The sequence below is a fragment of the Nothoprocta perdicaria genome, unplaced genomic scaffold (genome assembly GCF_003342845.1).
Source record: "Nothoprocta perdicaria isolate Ctin4 unplaced genomic scaffold, notPer1 scaffold_21, whole genome shotgun sequence".
In the NCBI taxonomy this organism is placed as follows: domain Eukaryota; kingdom Metazoa; phylum Chordata; class Aves; order Tinamiformes; family Tinamidae; genus Nothoprocta; species Nothoprocta perdicaria.
This window is the reverse complement of record NW_020455316.1, coordinates 5,587,568-5,614,016: the sequence shown is the minus strand read 5'-3', so window position 1 is coordinate 5,614,016 and position 26,449 is coordinate 5,587,568. Positions and strand designations below refer to the sequence as shown.

General features: G+C 38.4%; 1 protein-coding gene across 1 annotated transcript; it reads left to right on the top strand.

Moving 5' to 3' along the window:
• TTK (TTK protein kinase) lies at positions 1–25,626 on the top strand. The gene is made up of 22 exons (XM_026038477.1): positions 1–171; positions 3,245–3,389; positions 3,693–3,915; positions 6,790–6,896; positions 8,692–8,835; positions 9,929–10,025; positions 10,098–10,173; positions 10,257–10,354; positions 11,415–11,514; positions 12,088–12,181; positions 12,988–13,178; positions 13,317–13,453; positions 14,326–14,452; positions 14,839–14,931; positions 16,037–16,194; positions 16,290–16,441; positions 17,837–17,961; positions 18,519–18,599; positions 21,466–21,642; positions 24,359–24,449; positions 24,691–24,788; positions 25,456–25,626. The coding sequence occupies exons 2-22, from the start codon at positions 3,245–3,247 to the stop codon at positions 25,543–25,545; spliced, it is 2,604 nt and encodes an 867-aa protein (XP_025894262.1). The 5' UTR covers positions 1–171; the 3' UTR covers positions 25,546–25,626.
• Positions 25,627–26,449: the final 823 nt, after the last annotated feature.

Sequence of the window (26,449 nt, the reverse complement as noted above, 5' to 3'; positions counted from 1 at the left end):
TTGCAGCATGGAGAGCTACGTTTCTTGCCTCTGCATTCCTGGGAACATCTGAAAAACTCCGACCCTCACCCTTATAGCTTTTTTCACAAGGCTTATCTGTTGCTCGGTAGAGCTTTTCTACGTATAGCACACATTGAACCTTGAACAGTTTASAAGCTCCACACAGGAAAAGTAAGTTGATATGAGTTAAGATTAAATGTATTTGGGAAACTATTATTATTTGCTATGCTTTGTAGTCTATCATTGGAAGGATAATTAGCCTTTCACATAGTTTCTTTATTTTTTTTCTTTTTTATCACAGTCTTTTTTCTCACCCAGTTGGGAATTGCTAACAAGTGATGTCATTTCATTATTGAACATGAGGTACATGTATGTTGGTGCAAAGAATTTAACTTTATTAGTAGGTAAATGTATAGCTACAGCGGGTGGATACAATTATCTTTGGAAAGTTATGGGAATTATCAGAACAGTCTTTGCTATGGCAGTCACCTATGTCATTTTTCTGCAAAACTTTCCTGAAAAATGGAGTGGTTTCCACAGCACAGCTGGTCTCAGGATAGCCTGATAACCTATGGGTACTGCTACCAATTATGCAAACACTGCTTTGGAGTTGTACCGTGTCTTTTAAGGTGTAGGTTTATTTTCCTACTGTGACTTTTATTGTATTTATATCTCAACTTTCCATAGTGATGAACTAATTATCTCTGTCCCATCTCTTCACAGCCTTAATTCTTCAGGATTCTTTAGTGTTCAGTTGATGGATAAATGCAGTAGCAGGTCTTGTATTCCCTTATCTTTGCTGCTAAGCACGAGAATCAGAGGAAAGGATTTGCAGATATTTATGGCTTTGTGTTGGAGTGATTTGAACACGACTTAACTGGAAGTCAGCTATGTCAGCTGTAATGAAGATTTATAATTTTCAGATTTAATTACAGTGATTCAACTTAATTTAGCAGATTTAATTGCAATGTTTTACTGCAGGTTTAATTTGCAAGACCTAATATTTCAAATGTAGAAATAGAGGCAGATTCTTTGTCTTCTATTGCTAAGTGCTTTCAGGCATGTTAAATTGCATACCTATTTTGAAAACGTTGATATTTTCTCCAATCATTTCCAGATAAAAATGGACACAGCCGCACATTACTTCCTTATTTTCTTCTTCTACTGATGCCAATAAAGGTGGTATCTATGTGATGACTATTTAAAAAAAAAAATTCTAGAAATCTTGGCTGAAATTAACAGTTATTTTTAAACTTGTTTTTTTCTAACAGTGCAAAATAAATGTGCCTAGAAAACATTAAATACTAAAACAATGAGGAGAGACCTTACTGGGTCATTAAATTTCTTTTCTTTGAGTAGTTCTATATTCCCACTTGTAAACTTGCCAAGATACTTTTAGAAATGTGTTAGGTCTTCCTATAGAAGGAAAGGAGAGAAATATTAGTATATGCATACATAAAAGTGCTGTTCTTTGTATTTTAGAATGTAACTTTTGTATAAATTGCTTTGTGTATACTTCAGTGTTTTGCTATATGTGGGTGTTGTGAAAAGMCTTAGGATATGGATATTTCTTGTTGGAGAAGACACATTTTGTAGATGAACTACTCTGATCTGGAGCTTCATTTATAGCAATATCAACTTGTGCTGAAATTATGTAGATATGCTCTTTGTGTAGAGCAGCACTTAGCAAAGTAAATTCTTTGTTAAGAAGCTGACACATACGCCAGTGGCCCTATCACATCCTTTATGTGGTTTGTTCTTTGGAAATACACRCAAGATCTTGCCTCTCTTGCAGTGGGAGCCTGTAGAAAGGTGGAACTTTGTCCTTGGAAGGCTTTTGGTATTTTCCTGTAAATATAAACATCCACACTGTTACATTTGTAAGACTTTAATTGCCTCAAGTATGTGAGGCTAAATCATAGTAGTTGACTAYGCAAATCTGCTGTAGGGCTCCTCTAGCTCCTACACAGATTATTTTCTCTTTGATGTTTCATCTGTGAACTTTGTTTTGATTAGTGTCTCTTGGCTAACCTTCTCTACCACCAACTCTTGGTTTTGGTGTTGGAGTATATTCCCTAATAAAACAAGTATTCCAGCCAGGAATTAATACCAAAGTTGCATAATATTTATTACAACAATATAGAAGAGTTGTGTTACTCTATCCTTTGTGGCTTACTTSTGTTCAGTGGTTTGTCTTTATTTGTAATAAAGACTTAATTCTTTTGGGTAGAGATCTAGGCTGTAACATTTCGCAACAACGAAGTTTAATGAAAACTGTAGGAAGCAAGTATTTCAAAATGTTTGATTTTAAACTCACAATGGTATAAATAAATATGCCATATGTTTTAATTAAGTGCTACTTTAAAGAAGCATAATATTAAAATCAAGGCATATCCTACACTTCAGGGTAGAATTCACTATTCTACTGTGCATATAATATGTTAATACTGGGCCTGTACAGTGCATATAATATGTTAATGCCAGGCCTGTACATGCTAATGCTGAAAAAGTGAGTTTTAGGCAACTTTTGTTCCCTTTAAATTTATTAGTTCTGCTTTAAGTTATGTCTATGTTGAGTGGAATGAAATTGGAGAATTTTAACTGTTGCTAAAATTTAAAGTTTACAGTAAAGTTACAGTGTCAAATTTTCTGTTTCTACCTAAAATGTTTAAGTTGGAGGGAGAGGCTGGACTTCTCAGGTAGTCTAACCCACCCTTAGTGGGTATCACCAAGTGAAAAGGTCTTTCCTTCCTTCCTGCCTTCCCTTTCTGTCCACGTGGTGAGGCGGGTGAGGACGCAGGAATGGGCAGGTTGAAGAGAAGTGACAGGGGTGTGAGGTTGGGAGTAGGCCTCCTCTTCTGCTAGACATCCAAATCGGTGTATTTAGAATGTGCAAGCATTGAGATGTCAGGCAACCTSTGTCCCTTTCATAGACTCTGCTGCAGCACTGGATATGTCATTGGAAAGAGCTTTYATACAGCATGGATTGCTGTTTTAGCAGGCTAGTTTAATGTACCAGCTCCTTTTGCTGCTCATAAGTGGCTTCTGCTGTGAACTTCACTTGTGTAACTAAGCCGACAAAGTCTTACTGGAATATTTGTTATGTAATTTGGTTTAATCTCAACTAATCTGCAAAATACATGTTTTCCATGCACTACCAATTAAAGGTAATTGCAATAAAGAATCTGACACACTGAAGAGTTTCTTCAGTAACTTCACTAGTTTTTAACCTTGTGTCTTGCAGATGGAGGAGGAGGATCTAAGTGAAAGAGGATTACCTCAGATTGCTTCAATCATGAGTAGAGTTAGAGATTTGAAAAACAAGTACAAAAATGAGGACAATGTCACAGATGAATTGAACTACACCAAAATATCAGCTGATACAACAGGTATGTGTTTTTGTTAATATCTATCACTTCTGTAACTACTCTTAAGCCAGACTAAGAAAGGAAGATCTGAAAGGGCTTAAAGTGTTTCAATATTATCCTTTTAGCATTTCTTTAGTATGAATGAAACATGAATATGTTTCCTTGATTTCTTCCTTGAGTTTTAGTAATCTTTTGTTATTCCGATCTACCTTGAGGGGGAAGAAAATTAAACCTAGCCTAGATTAAAACACTCTTGGTGGGTTTTCTTCTGCTTTTCATGTTTGCCGCAGTTTTAATCAAACTATTTTGTTATTTTTTTGWTAGATAACTCAGGAACTGTTAATCAAATAATGATGACAAATAATCCAGAAGACTGGCTGAGTTTCTTGCTCAGGCTGGAGAAAAAGGGTATTCCKCAGATGGATGCTGCTCTGCTGAACYGCCTCCTTGGTCGTTACAGTCAAGCTGTGACCGCGTTGCCCGCAGAAAAGCACAGCCAAGAYGAGAGCTACGCTCGCATCCTCGTGAGGTTCGCTGAGCTCAAAGCGTAAGTGCGTGCTCTTCAGTAGAGGAACCCCCTTTCTGCATTGTGGTGGTGGTGGTGATGGTTATTTTGCATTAGTGGTTTTGATAACATAAATGGATGTTTTGATGTTTTCCTGTAGCATCTTTGAAATTCTGAGCAGGCTTGATGGCTAGCTAAGTTACCTATTGTTTTTGCAGTACTTTGCATTCTTGTGAAGAATGATTGTTCGGAACTGTGTGACTTGGGCGTGTTAGTTTGCCWGGCTTGTATGTCAGGCAGGAGGGAAGCAGCATAAGGTGCTTGATGCTTTTTCTTTCTTCCACCTTTCTTCAGCTTTATGCATCGTCTTAAAAGAAGCTGCAGAGAGTAGCCTAGCTGAAATCTGAAGAAGCTTTATTTTGGGGGGAATTAGAAACTGTGTATTAACCTGTGTACTTTGCAAGATTATTTCCTTCAGGACTATAAGCTAGTTATACTTGCCATAGCTCTGAGTTGCAGAGCATGCTATTATCCAGTCTATTTAGCCAAACTTCAGCAATCTGAACTTCCTTGTCTAGTCTGTTTTTTTTGTATAACTTGAGCTATATTAAATAGCTGCTKTAGGATGGCAATAATGTCTTGGAATATCACTCTAGACTGTCATGACTTAAAGATCAGTTCTGACCAACATTATTTTGTCCAAATTGGAACATGAGTTTCCTTAGAAGTATTTATTAGAGCAGGATTCTGACTTGTGTTTTTCCTTTTTGCGAGTTCTCTTGYCATTCAACATATTGCCATGGCCCATGTGTTGAGATGAAGAGCTGCTTTTAAGTGTCAGAGCAATTAAGAGTCAAGGGAAACGAGCAGGTGGTCTCTAGACTTCCTWTTTGTATTTTTCTGCATGATCTTTTGGCAGGAGGCTTGATCTGGCTGTATTGTTATCTGCTTCTTTGCCTGGTCTTTCAGCTGAGTGGATCTTCTCATGCTTGTTTGCTTTTGCTCTGTCTGCAATGTTCTCTTGGTTCTATTATTGGGAAGGGAGCAGCAGTGAGTTATGTCCTGTTGTGAAGCCAGAGCACCTTGAAGAAAAATGCTTTTGAGTGAATTTTGAAGTAAACTCCTTCCAGGAAGACCTCCTGTCTTTAGATAAAGATACTGAGAGATGTTTTTCTTGTTCAATAGTCAGTTGCTTTTCTGAATGATTGTGTTAAAAGTTTTCAGCTTATAGTTTTGGAATTAAAAAGGCTTTGGCATTCTGAATTTCTTCATCAAAATGGTGCTTGGATGTTTACTAGCCAGTTACCTCTGTGTTTGTTCTGAGCTAAGTTGAGCTTTTATTTTAAATCATGGAAGATGATTAAGGAAGAGGGAGGGGAAAAAGAAAAACCTCTTGGACATCTTTCCACTATTTAAATCAACCCTTGAAAATGCCAATGCCAAAAGTATGTGCCATGTTCTGTCTATAATATAGCAAAACAACTGAAAGTATTGTCATTTACCTGTTACTACTTGAATACATATTGTTAATCCTTTTAATTGCAAGATACTTTAGCTTGTGTTCAGTTGTCTGACCAAAGTTAGTGACCTTTTGGAAGCAATTTGCCATTTTGCTTTGTTATTTAAATGCCTTGAGCAATAGTAAAACATCTGCTTTGATAACCAGTGTAACAGATAATCACTGTAGAGTTCACCTAGCTCAGAGTGACTCAGATCTGTGTGGTTTTTCTTATTTTTTTCTTTGTTAATCAACCAATGACATCAATTATGTTTCCTGATTACTAACAGAAATTATTAAAACAACAACCCTCCTAACTACTCGAGGAGGGGGYGGAAAAATGTGCTGACCAAAATCTGACATGTTGTCAGTCCCCATGGAACCTAAATGGTAGCTCTCCACTTATAAACTGCTTTTGGAGAGCAGCCAACTCTTACTCTGGGTTCATTATAGGCWAAGACTCTCTCAGGGATTGCTAGGCTGTTTTGTTTTGTGTGTTTTTTCTTCTCCGCAAGTAGGGGCTATTTAATCACCAATTTTACACCACTTTTAGTGTCTTTGGGGGAATAAAGATATTCTACAACAGTGCTCAATTTGCAGTTCTTTCAAACCTACGTAAAAGGAGGGCAAGCTATGGCACCATGAATGACATAAGCAGTGACAATTTACAATAATTTCAGAACTTGGTGTCTGCCAGCATCAACACTCTTCACCTACTCTTGGCCTGTCTTGCCCTGGTCCGTTTCCCAGACRCTTCCACCCTTTGTGATCCTGGCAGTGCTGGAGAAACCCCTGAATGTGCCCTGAAAAAAAGGCTGAGGAGAACAGCCCACTGCCTCTGCGAAGGGCTCCTCCACATTGCACAGGAGCCTTGCAGGCCTCCCCTAGCTCTTGGGCCTGGCTGCTGCACAGTGCCACCAAGTGTGGGGCATCTTGTCTGTTGCTCACATTAGGTCTTGCTCTGCTTATTGCTATTCAAGTCTGTCTCCCTTTTTCCCCTCCTCCCCAAATTGCTTGAAATATTTTTTTACAAGTGAAAAGGTAATTCATGTGTTAAAGCTTGATTAGTTTTTCTGTCCTTATCCAATAGCTCTGGCTTATCAGAATTGAGTGTGTTCAAAATACCTGGGCTGCAGTAATACACTTAAGTCATTAATGAGACTTTTCTTTATATAATTAAACCTTTCACTACAGAATTCTTTGGAAAGTGTCAATTTGATATCTTTCAGTTAATAGTGTTTTTTGGGRACTCTTAATTTACTTGCACTTCAGTAATGGTTCTAGGGGAGGAAAAAAAAACCTACTTGTTGGCTATAGATTATTTCCAGAATTACCTGATGTCATCACTGAGTACAGGGAACTTGATCCTTGTAAGTCAATGTCTTCGTTCTGTAACGGTTGTCATTCTCTCTTCACAGTTTTCAAGACGCRGAGGAGGCACGTGACCAATTTCACTTGGCCAGACTAAACTGCAAGAAGTTTGCTTTTGTGCATGTGGCTTTTGCACAGTTTGAGCTATCACAAGGTGTGTGGAAAAACTTTTGTGGGTGGTGTTCTGTGTTTTAGTGTGGGTGTGTTTTTCTGTGGATGCTGCTCTATCATGATTTTTCAAGGAGCTGTAATATAAGTTTAAATGAGAAAATGAAATGCTTTTTTAAATTTCAATTTAAACATGTGCTTTCATTTTAAATGAGAATATCTCTTTGACATGTCTATCTTGCTTTTGGAGGATGAAATTCTTTGACTGTTGGTAAACTTATTTAATGTAAGTCGCATATGTGGTGACGAGTCACTTAAATATGAATATCTCAAATTGTGTTTTCAAGGTTTCTTATGGATGACCTAATTTCACTTAAAAGACAGGTCAAGAATTTTTTTTCATTCTGGCTCCTTCAAAGAAATAAGTAGCTTTATTTCCTTTTATTTAATCAAAATCCATGTAGATGTGGAGTTCAGACWAATTAAATCCCTTTTCCTCTAAGGGAGAATCTTGAATAGCTGACAACTGACATGTAACTTACTCTTTTGTTCCCTGGCCCGATGTTGAATAGTCATGTTGGAGGAAAATGGCAGTGAATGATACTTTCTGGTTCTTTGTAGCTTGGAGTAGAACTACTTGACGATATTATGCCATGTTCCAGCCCTTTGCAAGAGGGGAAAAATGTGCAAGAGTGGTATTTTTTTGTGTAGCATTATGCTGCGGTGTCTCAGACAAACTTTTCTGATGTGAGTCACTTTTAAGGGGTGCATGAACTGTTCTTGCTAGGGAAAAGCTTTATTAATTTATTCTGTGCATCCCAGAAGGAATCTTAATGTTTCAGATTTTAGGATTTTTCAGTTTTCATATGGCTTCTGAAAATATACTCTAATTAGCTTAATAGGTCCTCTGTACTCCAGAGCAGCAATCTATGGCGTTCCTGTTGGCACATCGTACAACTTCTGTTACGTGTAATGTAGAGGAGACAGGACTCTGATACTTGCCAGCCCTGCTGTACTATTCGGGAGCTAGATTTGTCTGTCTTTCTAAACTTTCTTCCATAGGCACTTTGAGCAATGTGATCTCTGCCACCCTGTTTTCTTCTCCCTTTCTGAGGGTTTTTTTCCTTCCCAAAAGAAAAGCATGCTCCACTTGAACTCTTTTCTCTCCAAGAAATAGTCTTGGTAGATACATCTTGAGCTCACTCCCAGTGTCTCAAAAGTCTGTGTCTCAAAATTTCAAGACAATTTCAATTTTAAATTGTCAGGTGCCAGATGGGCACATGCTTGTTCTAAGGTCAACCTGTTGTCACAGAATCACAGAATGACTGAGGTTGGAAGGGAGCTCTAGAGATCATCTAGTCCAACCCCCTGCTCCAGCAGGGACACCCAGAGCACGGGGCACAGGGCGGCATCCAGGTGGGTTTGGAAGATCTCCAGAGACAGAGACTCCACAGCCTCCCTGGGCAGCCTGTGCCAGGGCTCTGGCACCCTCACAGGGAAGAAGTTCTTCCTCACATGCAGATGGAACTTCTTGTGTTTCAACTCATACTCATTGCCCCTTGTCCTGTCACTGGCCACCACTGAGAAGAGCTTGACCACTTCCTCCCTACATTCTCCCGTCAGGTACTTATACATATTGATCAGATTCCCTCTCAKCCTTCTCTTCTCCAGGCTAAACAGGCCCAACTCAGTCTCTCCTTGTACAAGAGATGCTCCATTCCCTTAATCTTCTTGGTTGCAGAAAATGATGCAAAGTGACACTTTCTAAAATAAGAACATGTTGCTATACTGTAATTGTTTATATTCTTTTAACTTCTCTCTCTCTGTTCCTTAAAACTTAGGAAATATGAAGAAGTGTAAACAGCTTCTTCAGAAAGCTGTGGACTGCTGTGCTGTCCCACTAGAAATGTTGGAGACTGCTCTGAAAAACTTTCATTCACAAAAGAAGCAGTTGCTTTCAGATGAGGAGAAGGAGAACCTTGCAGGTAACTGCAGCTGCTTGAAATGTCAGTTTATGCCATTTGTAATATCAGATTATCAGATTGAGAAATTATTTTTATATTTATATTTTTTTTACGGGGGGGTCTGCAATCCTGGTATATAAAATTCAATAACCTATCAAACTCTTTAAGAGACTTGTTCAGAAAGGAATTCAGCCAAAAAGAAATAGTTCAAGTCAAACTTTCAGGCCCATGTGACTCATTTTTGCAGGAGTGGCATTTAGCACTCCCCCTGCTCAAAAGAAACCAAAACCCATGTGTTAAGGGCACAACTGGGGAAAATGAGACTTGATTCTCTCAGAGGAAAGCTATTGAGATTTGGCATTAAATGAGCCTTTATGTGAAATGTTAGTTGTGGAAAAAACATTTTGCAAGATTTGCAAGAATACTTTATTCTGGTATTTTTTTAAATAGAATTACTTATTTTCTGTCACTATTTTTTCGTTAATCACATTAGCTTTGTCATTGCCAGAGCTGATACACTGCTGTACAGAAAGTCCTCTCCTTTGTGGATTGTATGAGCTCTACCTCTAATATTAGTGGCTTTAGTTGTTGTGCATATGAGGGAAAATGTCAAATGCCTGTCTGCCATTTAGAAAGCAATGAGTTTTGGGGAATGGGTAGGTTAATTTACTTTTATTTAGATGAACAAGTGAAATGGAAGATCAGGAAAAATATTATTTGTTGATAAGGTCATGATTAGTTATGGGAGGTTGTCTTGAAGAAAAATTTTTTGGGGCTTGCTGAATCTGAACTCCCATTTGAGTGTTTTAAACACTCAATTACAACTACTTAAAATACAACTAGAGCGATTTCTAAAATGGTTATTTAATATATTTTGTGTTGCAGTTTGTGCCCTCATGCTTGAGCACTCCTTGTGTTATAATTGATCCAGAAAAAAATCCTTAAGTAGTATAAGATGCTTACTTAGCACATATCACTGTATATGTATCTATTTTGGTTCTAGATTACTGTGAATGTCTTTATGTTTTTCAAGTTGCAGTTGTCATGAAAGAAAAGGTCTTTAGGGATAAATATAATCTGTAGTACCTGCTGAATAATTCTGATTTGTCTGCAGTATCAAGTACACAAGTGTCTGGACTTCAGAACATGTTTGGAAATCACAAAACTAGAAAAAGGAATGATTCTGAAAATTTTTACACAGCTACTCTAGGGTAAGGGCTTTTTTTAGTATTCTATTCAATGTTCCTAAGTCATCATTTTAAAAAAAAAATCCTTGCTTTTAGGGGGGAGAAACTGCAAGAGTTTGATGCTCTTTTGAACTGCTATAATCCACTAAGACCACTATCCAAATCTAATCAGGTAGAGTATGTAACATTTTTGTTCAAAATCTAAGACTTTTCTTTCCACTTTACACATCTCCTAATGTCCAATTTTGCCCTTAGGCCTGCCCCTTTGGGAGGGTTCCTGTTAAACTTGTGACAGATACTGATGATGATGTGAAGAAGGTGGATATCCCACTTACAGCCAGTGTTATGAAGAGGTATGGTCATAGGTTTTTACTGCAACGTAGTATATTTTAGTTGTCCTTTTTAGCTGAGTGCTTTTATTAAGTAGTAAAAATGTCTAGTGTTAATTACTGATGAAAAATGTCATTATCATTTAGGTGTTGCTTTCTTTTGTTTTCCATGTTGTTGCTCTGATTAACTCTATGGGATCATACAAAGATCAGTTTCTTGCTCTATGTAATCAGTAGAGAGATGTAAAAGTAAGTTAGACAAAGTATTCGAAGTGACTTTGTAGCGGTGTAGTCGCCTCCCTAAAATTAGATGGAAATCAGACTTGTAATTTGGGTTTTTTAAATCTGCACTTTTTACTGCAGTGTTACAAACAATCTATCATTAATTCTTGGGCAAGGTGACTGAGCCTTCCTGATTCTTATGTAAATGGTAATATATGGAAGTGTTTAGTGCTCACTTCAGTGTAGTAGCTGTCCACCAGTGGCAGGATCTGCACTTGCCAGCTTGATATAAGTTTTTGTATTACTCCTGAGCTGCGTGTACCTTGAAAGTATCCAGAAAGGACAGACTTTTTCCTGATTCATTCTTGCTATACGAATTTCTTCCTCTTGTAAATGTGTGGAAAAATTCACACAGAAATGGGAAGTTTTCTTTTCTGTAAAAGTATGTGCCTGAGGAATTGAGGAAAAAAAAAAGGTTTGTGCTTAATATAATGACTTTGCTCTATAGCATATTTAAATTCAGTATTCTGAATCTGTGGAAGTAGTGGGAGAATGTATGTTACAACAGCTTTTTTTCTGCAAGTATGTAAGTGCTAGCTTTGAAATATACCATTTGGGTTTAAGATCTTCTCCCTAGCTCATCAGTTTTCTGTTAAGTTAATAAATCTGTCAGTTTATTGATAGTGGCATTGTTCTAGATTCTTTGTTGTTTCATTTGGCCATTATGCCTGGCTTTCCTCTGCACTTGAAACTTTGAACTTAGAAGTTTTCATAGAAATGATGTTTTTCCATCCAGCTCATGAAAAATAGCTAGTTACTATATACTGGCATGTGATATAATTAACAATATTGTTTTTAATAGGCAAATATCCAGCTCAAAATCTACAGCCTTGATTGCACCTATTCCACCATCTGAACCAAAATCTGGTGGGGATGACTCATATGTTCTGGGAGACTTAAAGGTAACTTAAATCTTCCTTTTTTGAAAAGCAAAAGGAACTCCTTGAGTTCCTTTTTGGTCTTCATGATCAAGCACTGTTCAGAGACAGCTTTTTCTCAATACCTCAGAGAAAAGACAAAAATCTAAAATTTTTTTATATTGTTTTATAGAGAGGGAGTAAGATTGCATATTTAATACCCTTTTTTCAGCTCTAGTCGTGAGTTTTATCATAACAGAACTTCACGGAAGTAGAATATTCAAGTGTTTTATGGAACTATATGTAATGGGTTTTGGGAGAGATTTATTTTTTGACCTGTCTTGCACCTTCATGTTCCATCCTCTTCTTTCCTTCCAAGAAAGAAAATCCAAGACTAGAAAACATTTTTTATCTTTATTATAGAAACTAGAAATTCAGGATGTTGATTTAAAAGTAGGATAAATGTATAATTGTCAGTATTCTCCACTGTATTGCAAAGAGTGTTTTCTCTGTGGTATAATCTAGTTATTGATTATTGTAAGTAAATATCCTTCAGGTATCCTGGGATTTTTAATCTTCTGTCTTTAAGATACTTCTTTTTACTCTGTACAATTGCAGATGCAGTTGGATGAGGACAGCTTAGAAACTACTTCTAGTTCAACTATAACTCTCAAATCAAAAATGGATGCAAGTCTTGCAACAAAAAGAGAAGGTAACATTGTTATGTTTTCGTCTTTGAAATTGAATAAACTTTGAAAATTTACTGTTCTGTATAAACTAATTCTTTAGATGAGAATGTTCTTCAAAGTGAAAATCTGGAAGGATTTGAGAATTTTAATTTAAATCTGGCTACTGAGTGGTGCCTATGGAAGTGATATCAAAAATGATGGGAGTGTTCAACATTCAAAGATAGACAACCCCTTTGTGAAATGATAGGCTTGAAGGAAGATGTGTAGGGCTTATCTATATCCTGTAGTGATGTTTATGTAGATGATTTAAAACAAGTAGACCTTGAGATAGCACCAAGCTTGCTATTGAGAGTTATGTCCCTCTACGGCTTTGGTGTCAACCAAAAGGCAAAGGCAGCCTCTATTTTTCTAGATGGGTTGACTGTCGTCACAGGCTAGACTTTGACAAGTACTGCAATGTGCTTTGCAGAATGCTTTGTAACTTCTGAGGGTCCCAGGGTGATGTTATACAGGTAATTAATAAGATGTTTTTGTGCATGTTCATAAACCCAGATATATCCCTTTGTTGTAGTAATATCTTAAGATTTTGCAGGAAGAGTTGTGTGACTGCACTGAACTGAATATGGACCGGGGACGTTGTTAAGCTCTTTTAAGCATTGTTTGCTGTAAAAGATGTGAGAGTCCATTAAGGCAATTGTACTCATTTGTTTTGTTATTTAAGAAAAGTAAAAAAAGGTTTAGAAACTATGGGCTAAATCTTTCTGAAATGATTTAAAGTACTAGAATATTAAGTTTTGGGGTCTCTGTGTGCTCTCTTTTAAATGAAAAGCTACTTCAGAAAACAAAATCCAGTATCAAGAGCTGAAGATTCCAGAGTCAAGAAGTCTAGAAAGCCAACAGCAACGATCAAGTTCTGCTGAAGATTATAGAAAGCAAATAGATCGGATAAAGCTGAGCGGTGTTAACTCCAGGAGAAAATGGCCAGTTCAAGAAGTCGCTCAAAAAAGTTTCTACAAAGAGGTAAAGCAACAAAGGAACATGTTCAACATGAGCATTTCCTGTGTTCAAAAGCAACACTTTCAACAAGTGTGGAGAAGTGACTTCTGTATTCTTCCCTGTGGCTCCTCTTGTGGAATAACACTTTGCTTCGCCCTCTAGGGAAAACAATCCAGCTTTGAACAACCTAGTCATCCAACTTCAAAAGGATTGTCGCCACCAGATACTGTTTCCAAGAAGAATGATCCCTTGCATGTTTGTGGCACACCAAGCACCTCCTTTATTGATTACATGGACTGGTAAGCTCTTTCTCTTTGAGCTATGTAGCTGGGGGGAGAATTTGACCTTGGCAATGACTTCAGCTGTTTCTATCAAGGTTCTAATGTTTTGCTCTCTGAGTGGTAGACAAGATCCCTGGCTGCTTCCAGGCTTGTGTTAGTTAGCTGAGATTCAGTTTGCATTTAGGGAGCTCTCGTGCTTCCATGTTAATTGGCAGTGGAAGAACAAAACCTAATTAATGAGTCTTTATTTACAAACCATGCAGAGTTAGTGTTCTGATTCCTACTTCAGGGTGCTTTTCCTCTCGGATGCCATTTTTGTGTTTGTTTGTCATGCTTTTTATATTGCTAAATGAGAATAAGTCTGGTTCCCATGATGTAACTAGCTTGAGTTTAAAACAACCCTAAAATATAGAGGCTTGCAGAAGAGACCAATTGAGTTAGGAAATGCTAGTGTTTTATTCATGCAATCCTAAAACTGGCATAAATCCCTGTTCATGTGTTGATAACACTTAATTATGGGATCACCTACTGCTTTCACAAGTCTCTAGGGGTGAATCATGTAGGTCAAGACCATAGGATGAGTAAGCTCTGTTACAGTTAAGACTTCTGCCTCTGTAGCTGTAAAACTTAAAATATGTGTAATGAGTGAAGCACATAATCTTATGGATGTTGTTTGAAAAAAAAAAAAGCCTCAAAATATATTTTTCTTACCTCTTCTACAATTCAGTAGTATAGAAATCACTTGAAATCAATTCATTATACATAAGTGCTGCAATTAGTAAAGGTACAGAACTATTGAGTGCTTGTGCTGTGATCAGTGAGGGCTAAAACTTTACTGGGGGGAAAAAAATGCATCTGATGAGGATTGTCTTCATGATCTTTATTTTTAGTTTCAGAACACCAGTTGTGAAGAATAACTTTGCACCAGCATGTCAAATTTCTACTCCCTTCGGCCAGTTTCCACATTTCCTTCCACATACTCCAGCAACTCCATTTCAAAATCAGATTGGCTTGCAGGTAACAATTTTAGATTCTTATGCACTTAAAATCTTCTGTCACTTTAGTCCCATATTTTCATTTAATTTTGGCAGCTATTTTAGCATCTGAAGGAGGATGAAAAATGCGGAGCTGCCTTTTTTTCTCTGTTCTATTAGATGTCATATTTTGAGTGTACACATACCTAAAATCGTGCAAAAATGGATCGCTTTGGGGTTGTACATCCTGGTAGAGATCTTAACCGCTGTATATAAAACTGAGTAATGAATATAAATTTCAGCCACTGACTTAATTTAAAATAAGTTACATCTAGATAAGGTGTCTAGAGTAGTGTTTTGAGTTGTGGTCCACACAATCAGGCTAGTTCTATATCCAGCCCTGTAAGTAACTTTTCTGTATTTGTGCAGGTTTCAGCCTCTATACCTCCAAATGAATGCCTTGCCATCAAAGGAAAAGTATATACAATATTAAAGCAAATAGGTAGCGGAGGCTCAAGTAAGGTAAGATGCTTGTGCACATGCTCTCCCCTCTTCCCCCACTTCTGTATTTATGATTTTTATCCTTCCAGGCTAATTGGGTAACTTATATTTGAGCTAGTAATAATGTGTGCAAAGTGTTTGAGTGACACAGAGAACCAGAATTTTATTGCTCTAAGCTTAGACTTTATGCCTAATGGGTGCAGAAGAAACTTAGTGCACAGATTACATTTGGTTTAGTGTTATTTCATCTGTTTGAATCCCTAGACTGCAGTAATAGTTGCTTGAATGCCCTGCTTCATAATAAAATATGAGTGCAGGATGTTAAACTCTAGCTCTTATTTTAGAGGAGAAACCAAATAAAAATGGTAGGGAGATGCAGGCATCTATATCAGAGTAAAGGATAAATACAGAATACTGAGCAGAAGCTACATAAATAGGAAAATGAGATGACCCAGCCCCTAGGCATCTGAAAAACAACACTTAAATCAGTAAATGGTGGTGAGAATATTTTCTTTTATGGTTTTGCTTCCTGCAGAGAAGTCTGCAGGTAGGTTGTGTGTAGTCTTGAAGACAGCTTCTAAGGTGGAGAGACTGTTAAAAATCAGTGCTGCTCCAGAAGAGCTGGCCTCTGGCGCAGCTCTGCAGGTTATTTTAATAGGCAGCCCTTCAGAGGAGTGTGATCACAAGCCACCTATTTGCCTGAGTGTAAGGCTGCTTGAAAGTTCAAGGTTGCCCCTGCCTGCTTACTGAAGACTTCTGCAGCTTGTGTGGAAGCTGCAGTATAGCTGTGCCCTGATTAGTAGGTGGGCTGCTTTCTCCCCACCTCAAGACTCTTAGAGCTTGAGAAGTAAGTTAAGTTAGGGAAGACATGAAGGCCTGTATCCCCAGGTGTAAAACCACTTCCAAGATGGTTTCTGATGAAGTTACTTCTGTTGTACTTACTAGCTTCTTTCTTAGCCTTTCCTCATGGTTTGAAGTGCAGCTGGACTCAAGGCTGGATTTTAAGCAAATATGAGTGAATTACTGTGTTAAATCAGTGTTGCTCCTTTTTCTCTGGAAATTGACTGACAAGATGAGACTGAAATAAATTAGAATTAGGAGAAAAGCTGTTAATACTATTTTGAAGGTGTTTCAGGTGTTGAATGAGAAGAAGCAGCTGTATGCTGTTAAATATGTGAACCTAGAAGAAGCTGATCAGCAGACTGTTGAGAGCTATAAGAATGAAATTGCTCATCTGAGTAAACTCCAGCAACACAGTGATAAGATCATCCGTCTTTATGGCTAGTGAGTAAATGCTGTTTTTATTTAATGGTTGTCTTCTGATATGCTCCTTAAAGCAATAGCTTTGAATTTTAACAGAAGTGTGTGTTTGTTTTTAGTGAGATTACTGACCATCACATCTACATGGTAATGGAGTGTGGAAATATTGATCTCAACAGCTGGCTCAAAAAGAAAAAAAACATTGATCCATTGGAGCGAAAGAGCTACTGGAAAAACATGCTGGAAGCTGTTCATACAATCCATGAACATGGTATTCCTAGTATTTGTGTTTATATAGGTTATATAACAAAGAGTGTTTAAGTCTGAGGTGATGTGGGTCTCTGGGCGTAAGCCTAGTGACCTTTTAGAATGAATCTTGCTCTACTGGGACAAAAAGACTCAAGTGAAACAAAAGATGAAAGTGCAGCTTGCTGTAGAGGTAGATTTACTTTGGTAACTCCTAGGGATCTCCCAGTATCACTGTTGCTTAAGGCCTTTGGTTTTCTGGCTGTTGCAAGAAAACAGTCTTCTCTGATTGCACATTCCTTGCCCAGTACTGCCTGTTTCCCTTTAAACTCAGATTCTTGTCTTCTGCAGAGAAATTGCCACTTAATGGCAGTTTCCATATGGCTCTATTTTCCTTCTCCTTTACTCTGGTATAATATTTCAGCTTTTTTTTTCTCCCTCGCATCTCTCTAGGTCCTTCATCCTTTATTCATGGGCTTATGGGAATGTGTCCGGATTCTGTTTGTGTAATACAATGGAAAGAATGAAAAGACTGATGTGAAGAGGCTTATGTGATATAAAGGGCACCTTTCTTCATTCATACTGCAAGAACATTAGAACACTTAATGCAGAAAGCCAGCAAAATATAGAAAACAATTTTTACTAGACCTTAGAGATGCTTAGAGACCATCTGTTCCTGCAATGTGATGTGGCCTTGGACAGGGGGGAAATGTCTTTTCTAAAATACAAGAGGACTAGTTCATTACATAGCTAAGAATAAACAAAACTGTTTATTACAAAACTATTAAAACTTCCTTTTAGCAGTCCCAGATTCTAAACAATACAGTTATGAGGGTGTCCAGATCATATGAGGCCAACTTCTCCCCTTCCTCCCTGGATCCTGGTCTTGGCTTTTCAGCTTTCTGTCTTCTCACTGCTCTTTGGCCTTTTCTTCAGTCCAGCAACATGATTATCTTCATTGCTGCATTGCTGCAACTGTATTTAAGCTGTTCACACTACTGTTTTTCACTTTCCTGTGGGAGAAATGGGGATTGAAGGGCAGCAGAAACCCAACTTAAAAGGATCAGAAGCTGAAGTGCTGCCCATATGTGGCTGTGCATGTCCCTCAGATGTGTAGACAGCCATACCTGTAGCTGGGAGGAATTGTGCAGCTCAAGTCTTTCAGAGCTGTCAGGCTGCTGGCACATTTGAGTAAGTAAAACTTCATTGCTATAAACTCAAGGAAGTCTTAACTGTTTAAAAAGAATTGTATATATCTTCAATTTCTAAATGAAACTTGCAAATAATATTGTTCCTTTGGCTAGGTGCAGTTGATACTCATGTTCACCCTCGATTTGGGCAAGGGAGTAAGTGGGGTTTTTTTAAAAAAAAGTCAGTTGGGTTGACTTGAAGCTTTCTTTTTTCTCTTTCTACTTTACAGGCATTATTCACAGTGATCTGAAACCAGCAAACTTTCTGATAGTGGATGGAATGTTAAAATTGATTGACTTTGGCATTGCAAACCAAATGCAGCCAGATGTGACAAGCATTGTTAAAGATTCTCAGGTGAAATATTTTTGGAAGGCTGACTTTTTTATTTAAGTGTTCGAGTATTTGATTAATTATGTTGATTAGTTGAGTGCCTTAGGAATACTGGAGTTTTATGGTGAATTATAAGAATAGCTGGAAGTTGCTGCCAACCAGATACTTTACTTATTATCACAGTTCCTTTACAGGCTCTTACATGTTCACTTTGGCACAGAAAGAAAATATTTAGGGACCAAGCTTGAAATGTTTTTGACTTAAGATATCTAAAAAATGTACAGTTTCTTAATCTCCTTTGGCTTGCAGCTTTTGGCCACTCTGCCTCACCTTCCCTTTTCCCCTCCTGTGTGTTTACCTTGCCCCTCTAATCAGGTATGGATTGGTAGTTTATGGGTTAAGATCCCGCTCCTGAATTTGTTAGATGTTCTTCATAAACAACGCAGTAGCCTTCAGTCTTCGCAGAGCCAAATTTCTGAGATGCTTTTCAGAGCTTTCAAACTAATAACTAACTCCTTACCAACCAGGTTAAAGTTTATGCTTCATTTAAATATGGAATATATTTATACTTTTATAACTAGGTTGGCACAATGAACTACATGCCTCCAGAAGCAATAAAAGATATGTCTTCCTATGGAGAAAATGGGAAATCTCGATCTAAGGTAGTGTATGATTTCTTTGTTCTCCTGTTCCTCTTCATATTTAAGTATTTTTTGCGTCATCAACTCGAATTTCTTTTCAAAATCTTCCACTGAAACTAGAATGTGATAAAATACAATTTGTCTAGAATAATTGTGGGCAGAAGATGCAGGCAAGGAATTTCTTGCTACTCTCAACTACCTAAAAGCTTTAGGTAGTCAGTACTTAGAAAAACTCAAGTGCTGAATTAACAAAATTGAAAAATTTAGATACAGACTCCAGAGGCTGGTGGAGCTGACAAAAAAGTCTCAAACTATGTATATAATAATTTTAATGTATTTTCACTGAGCAGTGCAAGTTTTTTTACAATGTTATCAGCATGATGGCAATGAATAGCAACAAAGTTATGTGTGGGGTCACTTTTCATTCTGGGGTTCAGGTTTCTCTTTCATTGCACGCTTTGTTTCAGGGAGGTTTCTGCTAGTGGTGGTCCCAGTGCAAAGGCTTTGCTGTATCTTTGGAAAAGGCCCTTCCCATTTCTCTTGCACCCCAGCTTTGCACCCCAGCTTTGCACCCCAGCTTTGCACCCCAGCTTTGCACCCCAGCTTTGCACCCCAGCTTTGCACCCCAGCTCTCAGGCTTTACCTTGGGCTTAGTCATGTGTCTTTAGTGCTTTTGTTGACTCGTCTTCAGCTTTGAAAATGTCTTGATACAAGTGCCCCAGGCTGCTTTCATTTTGACTTTCTGTCCTAAAATCTCCCTTTTTTTCTAATGTGTCTTTAGGGAGAACCATTGTCTTTAACACAGACTTGCCTACTTAAATTCTCTGTGATGGATTTTAATAAATATTAATTAATATTTATTTTTTTCTATATATATCTTTAGTTTTGCCACCTGCCTGTATCTGCTGCCTATGTTCATGTGTATATAAAGCATGATTCTCTGCTCCTTTCCTAAGTTCTGTCTTGCCAGACTTCTGGCAAAAACACTAGTGTTCCTCAGAAAAGTACAACTAGTGCAGATTGAAAATTTTGACATTTCCTTTGAATTCTGGTAATTAACTGCTTTAGGAAAAAAAGGTGGTATTGGAAGACAGGTATCAGATGTATCAATATCTCTGCACTTATCTACATCTGATGATCAGTGTGAATGCCAATTGTGGGAATAAAGTCAACAGCTGAGGCTCTGTGTTCTGTTTTTTAACAAACAAGGAGCCCTCGCTCCAGCAAGGAGCCCCGGCTCCTGCCTCTCTGTCCTTCTGCCCCTGGGCTGCAGAGGGATGAAGCTGCAGCCTTTCACCCACCTGGGTCTGTTCTGTGGCTGATGGCACAAAACTCTTCTGGGCCTGTGCGTGGCCAAGCAAGCTGTGTGTTTCCAACAAGTCCTTTCCAATGCTAACGTCGGGCTAGAGGGCTCATTTCCATGAGGTTCTTCCAGAATTTGCTACTAGAAAGTCATTCAGTTGCTTGGTTTCCTGTTGTGCTGCTCGTGTCCTTTCGTTTTGTCTTTCTGCCAAAAAAGGTGGAGCTCTCACACTAATGCTAATGTCTACATAGGGGCWTTTTTGCTACTTTTTTCCTTAACTGCTGTAAGAAACCTACTTTCTGTCAAACCAGTGTTGGCTGCTGAGCAAGAAGATATGGCAGTGTTGTCGTCACTCTGAATTCTCTAAGTGAGAGGCAGATATTACATGAAATGAGTGATTCCCAGGAAGGTGTTTCAGAAGATGACTCAAGGATATAGCTTTTAGGAGGACAGAGTTGACTTTGGTCCATACTGTAGATTTTTATTTTATTTTTCCAATATATGGAGATCTGTATCTTTTTTTCATTATGACTTTGCCTTTGGGGCGCTGTAGTGATGTGTGAATGAAGGATTGTGAATGAAGAGTAAATATTGAAGGAAATCAATTTTGCATTGACAGTCATAAAATTCATTTAAGAGGTAGGTAATGTAGGATTGTGACTTKAACAACTGAACAATCTTTCTCATCTTTTAAAATCCAGAATAGAATATTTCTGACTTGTATAAATGGATTTGTATTTAAAGAAGCTTGTTATTTACCATTTTTAACCTTCAAAATTTTATATATTGCACATGAAGTATGGGCTTTTCTGGAGTTTTGCCTATCCTAAGAAAGTTCAACTATTGTGTTGTAGAGGCGACCTCCCTTTCTTTTTCCTCCCCAAATCTTATATTCATTCTGAGCTCCTCAGCTTYAGTAGCATGCGTGGAAAGTCCTCCTGCAGAGAAAGTGCCTATGAATCCCATGAAGCTTGAGGAACTTGAGCTGTGGTTCCCATTCCTGGCACCTCCCTGGCTTGCTGCTCCCCTGGGACATTAACGAGGCTGCTGCCCCACTAGTGAAGCAGCTCAGAGCCGACTGGTGCTGAGCCCATCCTTGGGCTGGAGCAGCCAACAGCCCGTCTGGCAACAACGCTTGAGCACTGCAGGCATCAGTGACTTGCAAAACAAGTTCTCTGCGGTGGTGCTGTGCCCTTCTAGGTGGTGATGCTTCATTAACTTGTATTAATTTTTGAACTAATTACGCCTTTGTGGCTTCTGGCTGAATTGATTCAGTATGCTTTGGTTTGGATTTATCTGTGTACTACTTAATCTTGTGGTTCAACCTGTTAAAGCCTACCTTAAAGTTAGCTAAGTGTGTCTACATATTSATTTAATATGAGTATTATTTAAAAACACTACCCTACAATATTAAGTTGCTAATGCCATGCCATCTTGGTCTTCGTATGTAATTAAGATATATTATCCAGTGTTAAATAGACTAAGTGAAATGATTGTACAGTTAAATAACAGCAGTTGGCTAAAGGATACTTCTATAAGTGAGGAATGATTTGTGTTGTTTTATGTGTTTGTTTTTTATTACAGATAAGTCCCAAAAGTGATGTGTGGTCACTGGGATGTATTTTGTATTGTATGACATATGGAAAGACTCCMTTTCAACATATAACAAATTCAATCAATAAACTGCATGCTATTATTGATCCTAGCTACGAAATAGAATTTCCAGATATTGCTGAGAAGGATCTTCAGGATGTGCTGAAGGTAACTATCTCCAGATCAACTTTGATTCAGATAAATTCTTTAAGCTGTATTTTTTTTGGACCTGAGTAAATGACTTGTAGTTGTTCCCCAGTGAGTGTCCACCACTGCTTGTGGTAACAGGATGTATTCTAAAACAAGATTTACTGGAACTTGATTTATTTATTACGTTCTCCCTAATAAAAGTCTGTTTGCATTTTATTAGTAAATAAACAGGTAAGTGCTTGGAACAATGTGGCTTAACTGCTCTGGCAGAATAACCCAAAGTAAGTAAAGTAGGTCCTGTACTCTCTGCCTTTCTCATCCTATGTAATTGCCTGCACTTGAAACTTGGCCAACACTCTTTCTCAAGGGCCCTAAACTGGCTGACTGTGCTGCTGAGCAGGGAACACAAACTGAAATCCAGAAAATTGCCTGCCTGGCCTTTCAAATGTCCACTTCACCTCTGCTGRGGGCTTCAGGACCTTCAGCTCTTGTGAGTGCAGCTCAGATGCATCYGGAGGTTGCAGTCTATCCTAGCTCTTTGTCAGGATCTCGGCGTTGTGTTGAGTGAATGCCCCATTCAGTCTTTCCATAGTGGTAYATGGAATAACTGTGTGTACAGTTGTGGCTACACATCTGGAAGGTAYGAGAAAAAGTGAAAGTGTTAACTCTTAACCCAGCATCTTTTAGGCAAGGTGGATGTCTAGACTTTATTCCCCATTACGAGGCTCAAATGTTGGAACATGGTTTAACATCTCCATTCATTTATTTGTACATTTCAGCTACAGGACAGGTACAGATTTTTGTGTTTCCTACCTGTCCCTTCATTAGCCCTTCCAGCACTATATAGATCTTGCACTGGGAAGAAAAGTGGAACTGATGTGAATAGAAGCATCAGCTGGAACAAATATGATAGCAGTTGCATCAGTGATTGTTGCAGTTGGTTAATAATTATGTATGTGGGAAATATGGTGATTAGAGGATTATGGGGGGAGGAAAAGGTGTATGGAGGTGGCTACAGTGCTACTCTGTCCTTTCCTTTGCAAGTGAGGGTTCACTTATCTGCTCTTCCAGACTGAAAAAGGAACTCAATTTACCAGAAATCAGGAAACTAACTACCTCATGCTCAGCAGGCCTGTGGGTATATCTGCTCCCAGACTATGGTCCTTGCTCATGGAGATCAGTGCAGATAATGAACCTGGTTTTGAACCTGGCTTTAAGAAAATATACTGAGAGCTTGTATAGATGAGGCTTCCATCTGTGTATTCACTGAAATGCCTGTCCTGGAAAAGCTTTTGCTCTTAGACCAGCCTGGTCTTGTAGAACAGAGCTGTGTAGAATATGGGAGAAGGTGTATTTGAACTTAGAAGTATTAAGCACGCATTTCTAGGGTAACTTTAGCCTGCTATCTCTTTAGAAGTGTATATGGGAGTGTTCTTGTCATGTGGACATGAGTAGGGCAGGTATCGGTGCCTTTGAGGTAAGAGCAGTATCTTCAGAGACATCCTCTAGACAAGGGTAAAGCTATGTTTGCTATATGTTAGTGGATAGCAGTTGTATGGTATCACAGAAGGGTTGAGGTTRGAAGGGRCCTCTAGAGATCATCCAGTCCMACCCCCTGCTCCAGCAGGGACACCCAGAGCACGGGGCACAGGGCGGCATCCAGGCRRGTTGGGAAGATCTCCAGAGAAGGAGACTCCACAGCCTCCCTGGGCAGCCTGTTCCAGGGCTCTGKCACCCTCACAGGAAACAAGTTCTTCCTCACATGGAGATGKAACTGCCTGTGTTGCACCTTMCACCCACTGCCCCTTGTCCTGTCACTGACCACCACTGAGAAGTGTTTGGCCCCTTCCTCCCTATATTCTCCCCTCAGATACTTATACATATTGATCATATCCCCCCTCAGCCTTTTCTTCTCCAGGCTAAGCAGGCCTAGCTYGCTCAGTCTCTCCTTGTGTGAGAGATGCTCCAGTCCTTCCAGGTCTCAGCTCCAGTGCAGGCTGAGTGTTTGAGACTGCTCAGGTGCTTGTGGCTTCTGTCTGTTAGTCAGTGTGAACCTGTATCTCATTAACCAAGAGGTGCTGGGCTTTGCTGTTCCTATTTTCTGTATGGTCTGTAAGGGAGGAGTACAAAGGTTGAGCAGCTTATGTGCAGGTCCATTATTCAGCAAAAAAAAAAAAAAAAAAAAAATTATGTTTATATTAGCCGAATAACTTCCTGCAGCCTGGCTTGTGTTTTTTGAAGTGATGTATAAGGCTCCTAAATGTGTTATATGCAATATTAATTTTGGAGCAGTTTCTCTACAAATTTGCTGTATCTATAGAAGTGTGATTGAACCTGAGGATGTTTATAGCACATAGTTTGCACTCGTTCATTATTTAAAAGATAAAGGAAGAACTGATTGCAGAGCAGCCTCTCTTGGCTCAAAGCAGCCAAAGATCCAGCCTCTTTCTGAATTCTGAATAAAATGATACACAGGTTCTGGTCTCTGCCTCTCGCAGTAGTGTGGTGCAGCAGTTGTGTTCAAACAGAGTACCAAACTTGACTTCAAAGACAACTCTAAAAGCTTTAATTAGCCATTAACTATTTGGTTGAATTATGTCTTTGAGTTAGTGGTTTGGTGTTAGGTAGTTGTGGCATACATACTGCAGTAGATCTTTATATGCCCTTGATTTCAATGACTAAAAATAGTCCTGGTTTGTTAGCAAACCATTTTTCTTCCTCTTTTATTTTGCAGCGCTGTTTAATAAGAAACCCCAAGCAAAGAATATCTGTTTCAGAGTTGCTGGTACATCCCTATGTTCAAATTCAAACGCATTCTCAAACAGGTACATTTATTTAAAAGTATGTTTTTATTAGTGTTTATAACTTTATTTGAGAAGCTGAATTCATTCTTAAGCATTTTCTAGTTGCTGGAGCTGTGATTTGATACCTGTGCATGTCTCTGAAGAAAMTTCAGATTAAAACTCTGAATTTGTTCATTTAAAAGATTTTATAAAAAAGTCTTGCATGCTGCTGTCATTATAAGGAATTATTTTCATCTCTAGCATAATTATAAATTAACTGCAGGTGTCCCAAATGCAAAAGGAACCTCAGAGGAAATGAAGCGTATCCTTGGCCAGCTTGTTGGTTTGAATTCTCCAAACTCCATTTCTAGAGCTGCAAGGGTAAGTCAACTTCCTTGTGTATTCAACCTTGCATATAGGTTAGAAAGGGTGATAGAAATCCTGCGTTAGCTTTTTGCGTCCATTGTTCTCCCATGGTAGCTGTGTGGYTGCTGCATCTTTTCTGATACACCCCTTGCAGTGCAGCTTTGCGTTTAAACTGAGAGCCAACCCTGTGAAAGAGCCTAAACTGCTGTGAGGTGTGGGAGCTTTTGGGCGACTGCTTCACTTCTTCCTGGGAGCTGCTGAGTTGTTGGTGCCTCCCTATGGGTGAACGTGTCCTTGGGCCCTCAGCTGCCAGGCTGTGTCGTGGCTACGCCTGTGGCCTCTGCTCTTCCCCACTTCCTTGCGTGAATCTTGCGCCGTATCTGTAAATTCCCCTTGCCTTCCATGCTGATGTTGCTGCATCACAGAAATTATCAAGAAAGACTGATTAAATTCGGGGAATTACAGCTTGCTCTTTGACTTGTAAAGCTCAGCACCTTTGTTCGTGCTGCCAAGTAAGAGAGGATGTTTTCTTTATAGATGCTACCTTAGAGCTAGGGGTGGGTACTTAACTCATCACCTGCTCCTAAATGTTTATTTCAGGTGTCAACCTTGGTAATGTTTTAGCTTGAATCTTTCTCATGCAATTCTTTGCCTGAATACCTCTGGTTTTATTACCTTTCAGACTTTATATGAACAGTGCAACAGTGGTAAAAGTCTGGATGTGTCTGCATTTGCCAAACTTGGAAGTCAAAAATCACGGACAACAAAATAATGTACTGCAGCTCAAGATRCAACAGGGCTATCTGGTTTGTGCTGCTAGGTTTTTCTTTTTTTAAAGGACACTCACAGTGTAAAGTTTGCATATTTTTTTAAAGTAAATGTTTTTCATCTCATGATAATGCCCTATATAATTAAAAAATGCTTTTCACTGCTGTCACTTTTACTCTTTGCATGCCACTTGCATTGAGCAGTGAAAATTCCAATTGATGTATATAATTTTTGTTACAAAAAAAATAAAGGCACTACAGCATTTGGATTATAAAAGCTTGAAGATTTTTATACAAGTTTTTATCCTCCTGAAACAACAGGGTTTCCTTCTCAAACAAAGCCCAAAGCACCAATTAGTGCACTGGAAAAACCTGCAAATGTCTCCTGACGTATTTTGTGACATGAACACAGAATGTTGTGCTTTGCCACCAACTACAATATAGAAGTGATATAATTACAGTACTAGTAGATAAGTGTAAATATCAGGGTGTTTTTGAGTGGTTCTTTTGTTGATTAGTGGCATGGTGGAAACATTAATATTGTTCTGAAACATAATGTAAATAAAATGGCTTTTGTTCTATTAAAATGCTACAGCTTTATAAATTCAGTATGTTTCTCATTTTTGAATAATAGAAGAGTAAGCTTCATTTTGGTCAGAAATCACTAGCTAGGACTTATAAAAGTTTTATACTAACCTCTATTTAAATAAGACTTTTATGCATGATTCTGTTAGTGGTTTAAACAGGTTTTGCTGTCCCTGTGAGCTACAACTGTTAGAAGTGTATAAATTTTAAATTAAATCATGGAGAGGTTATAATAATGGTTTTCATTTTAAATTGAAAATCTTGCTTTCAGCTTYGTGACAGCTTCTATGCTGTCTTGGATCTCCATGTTTTAGAATATTTTGG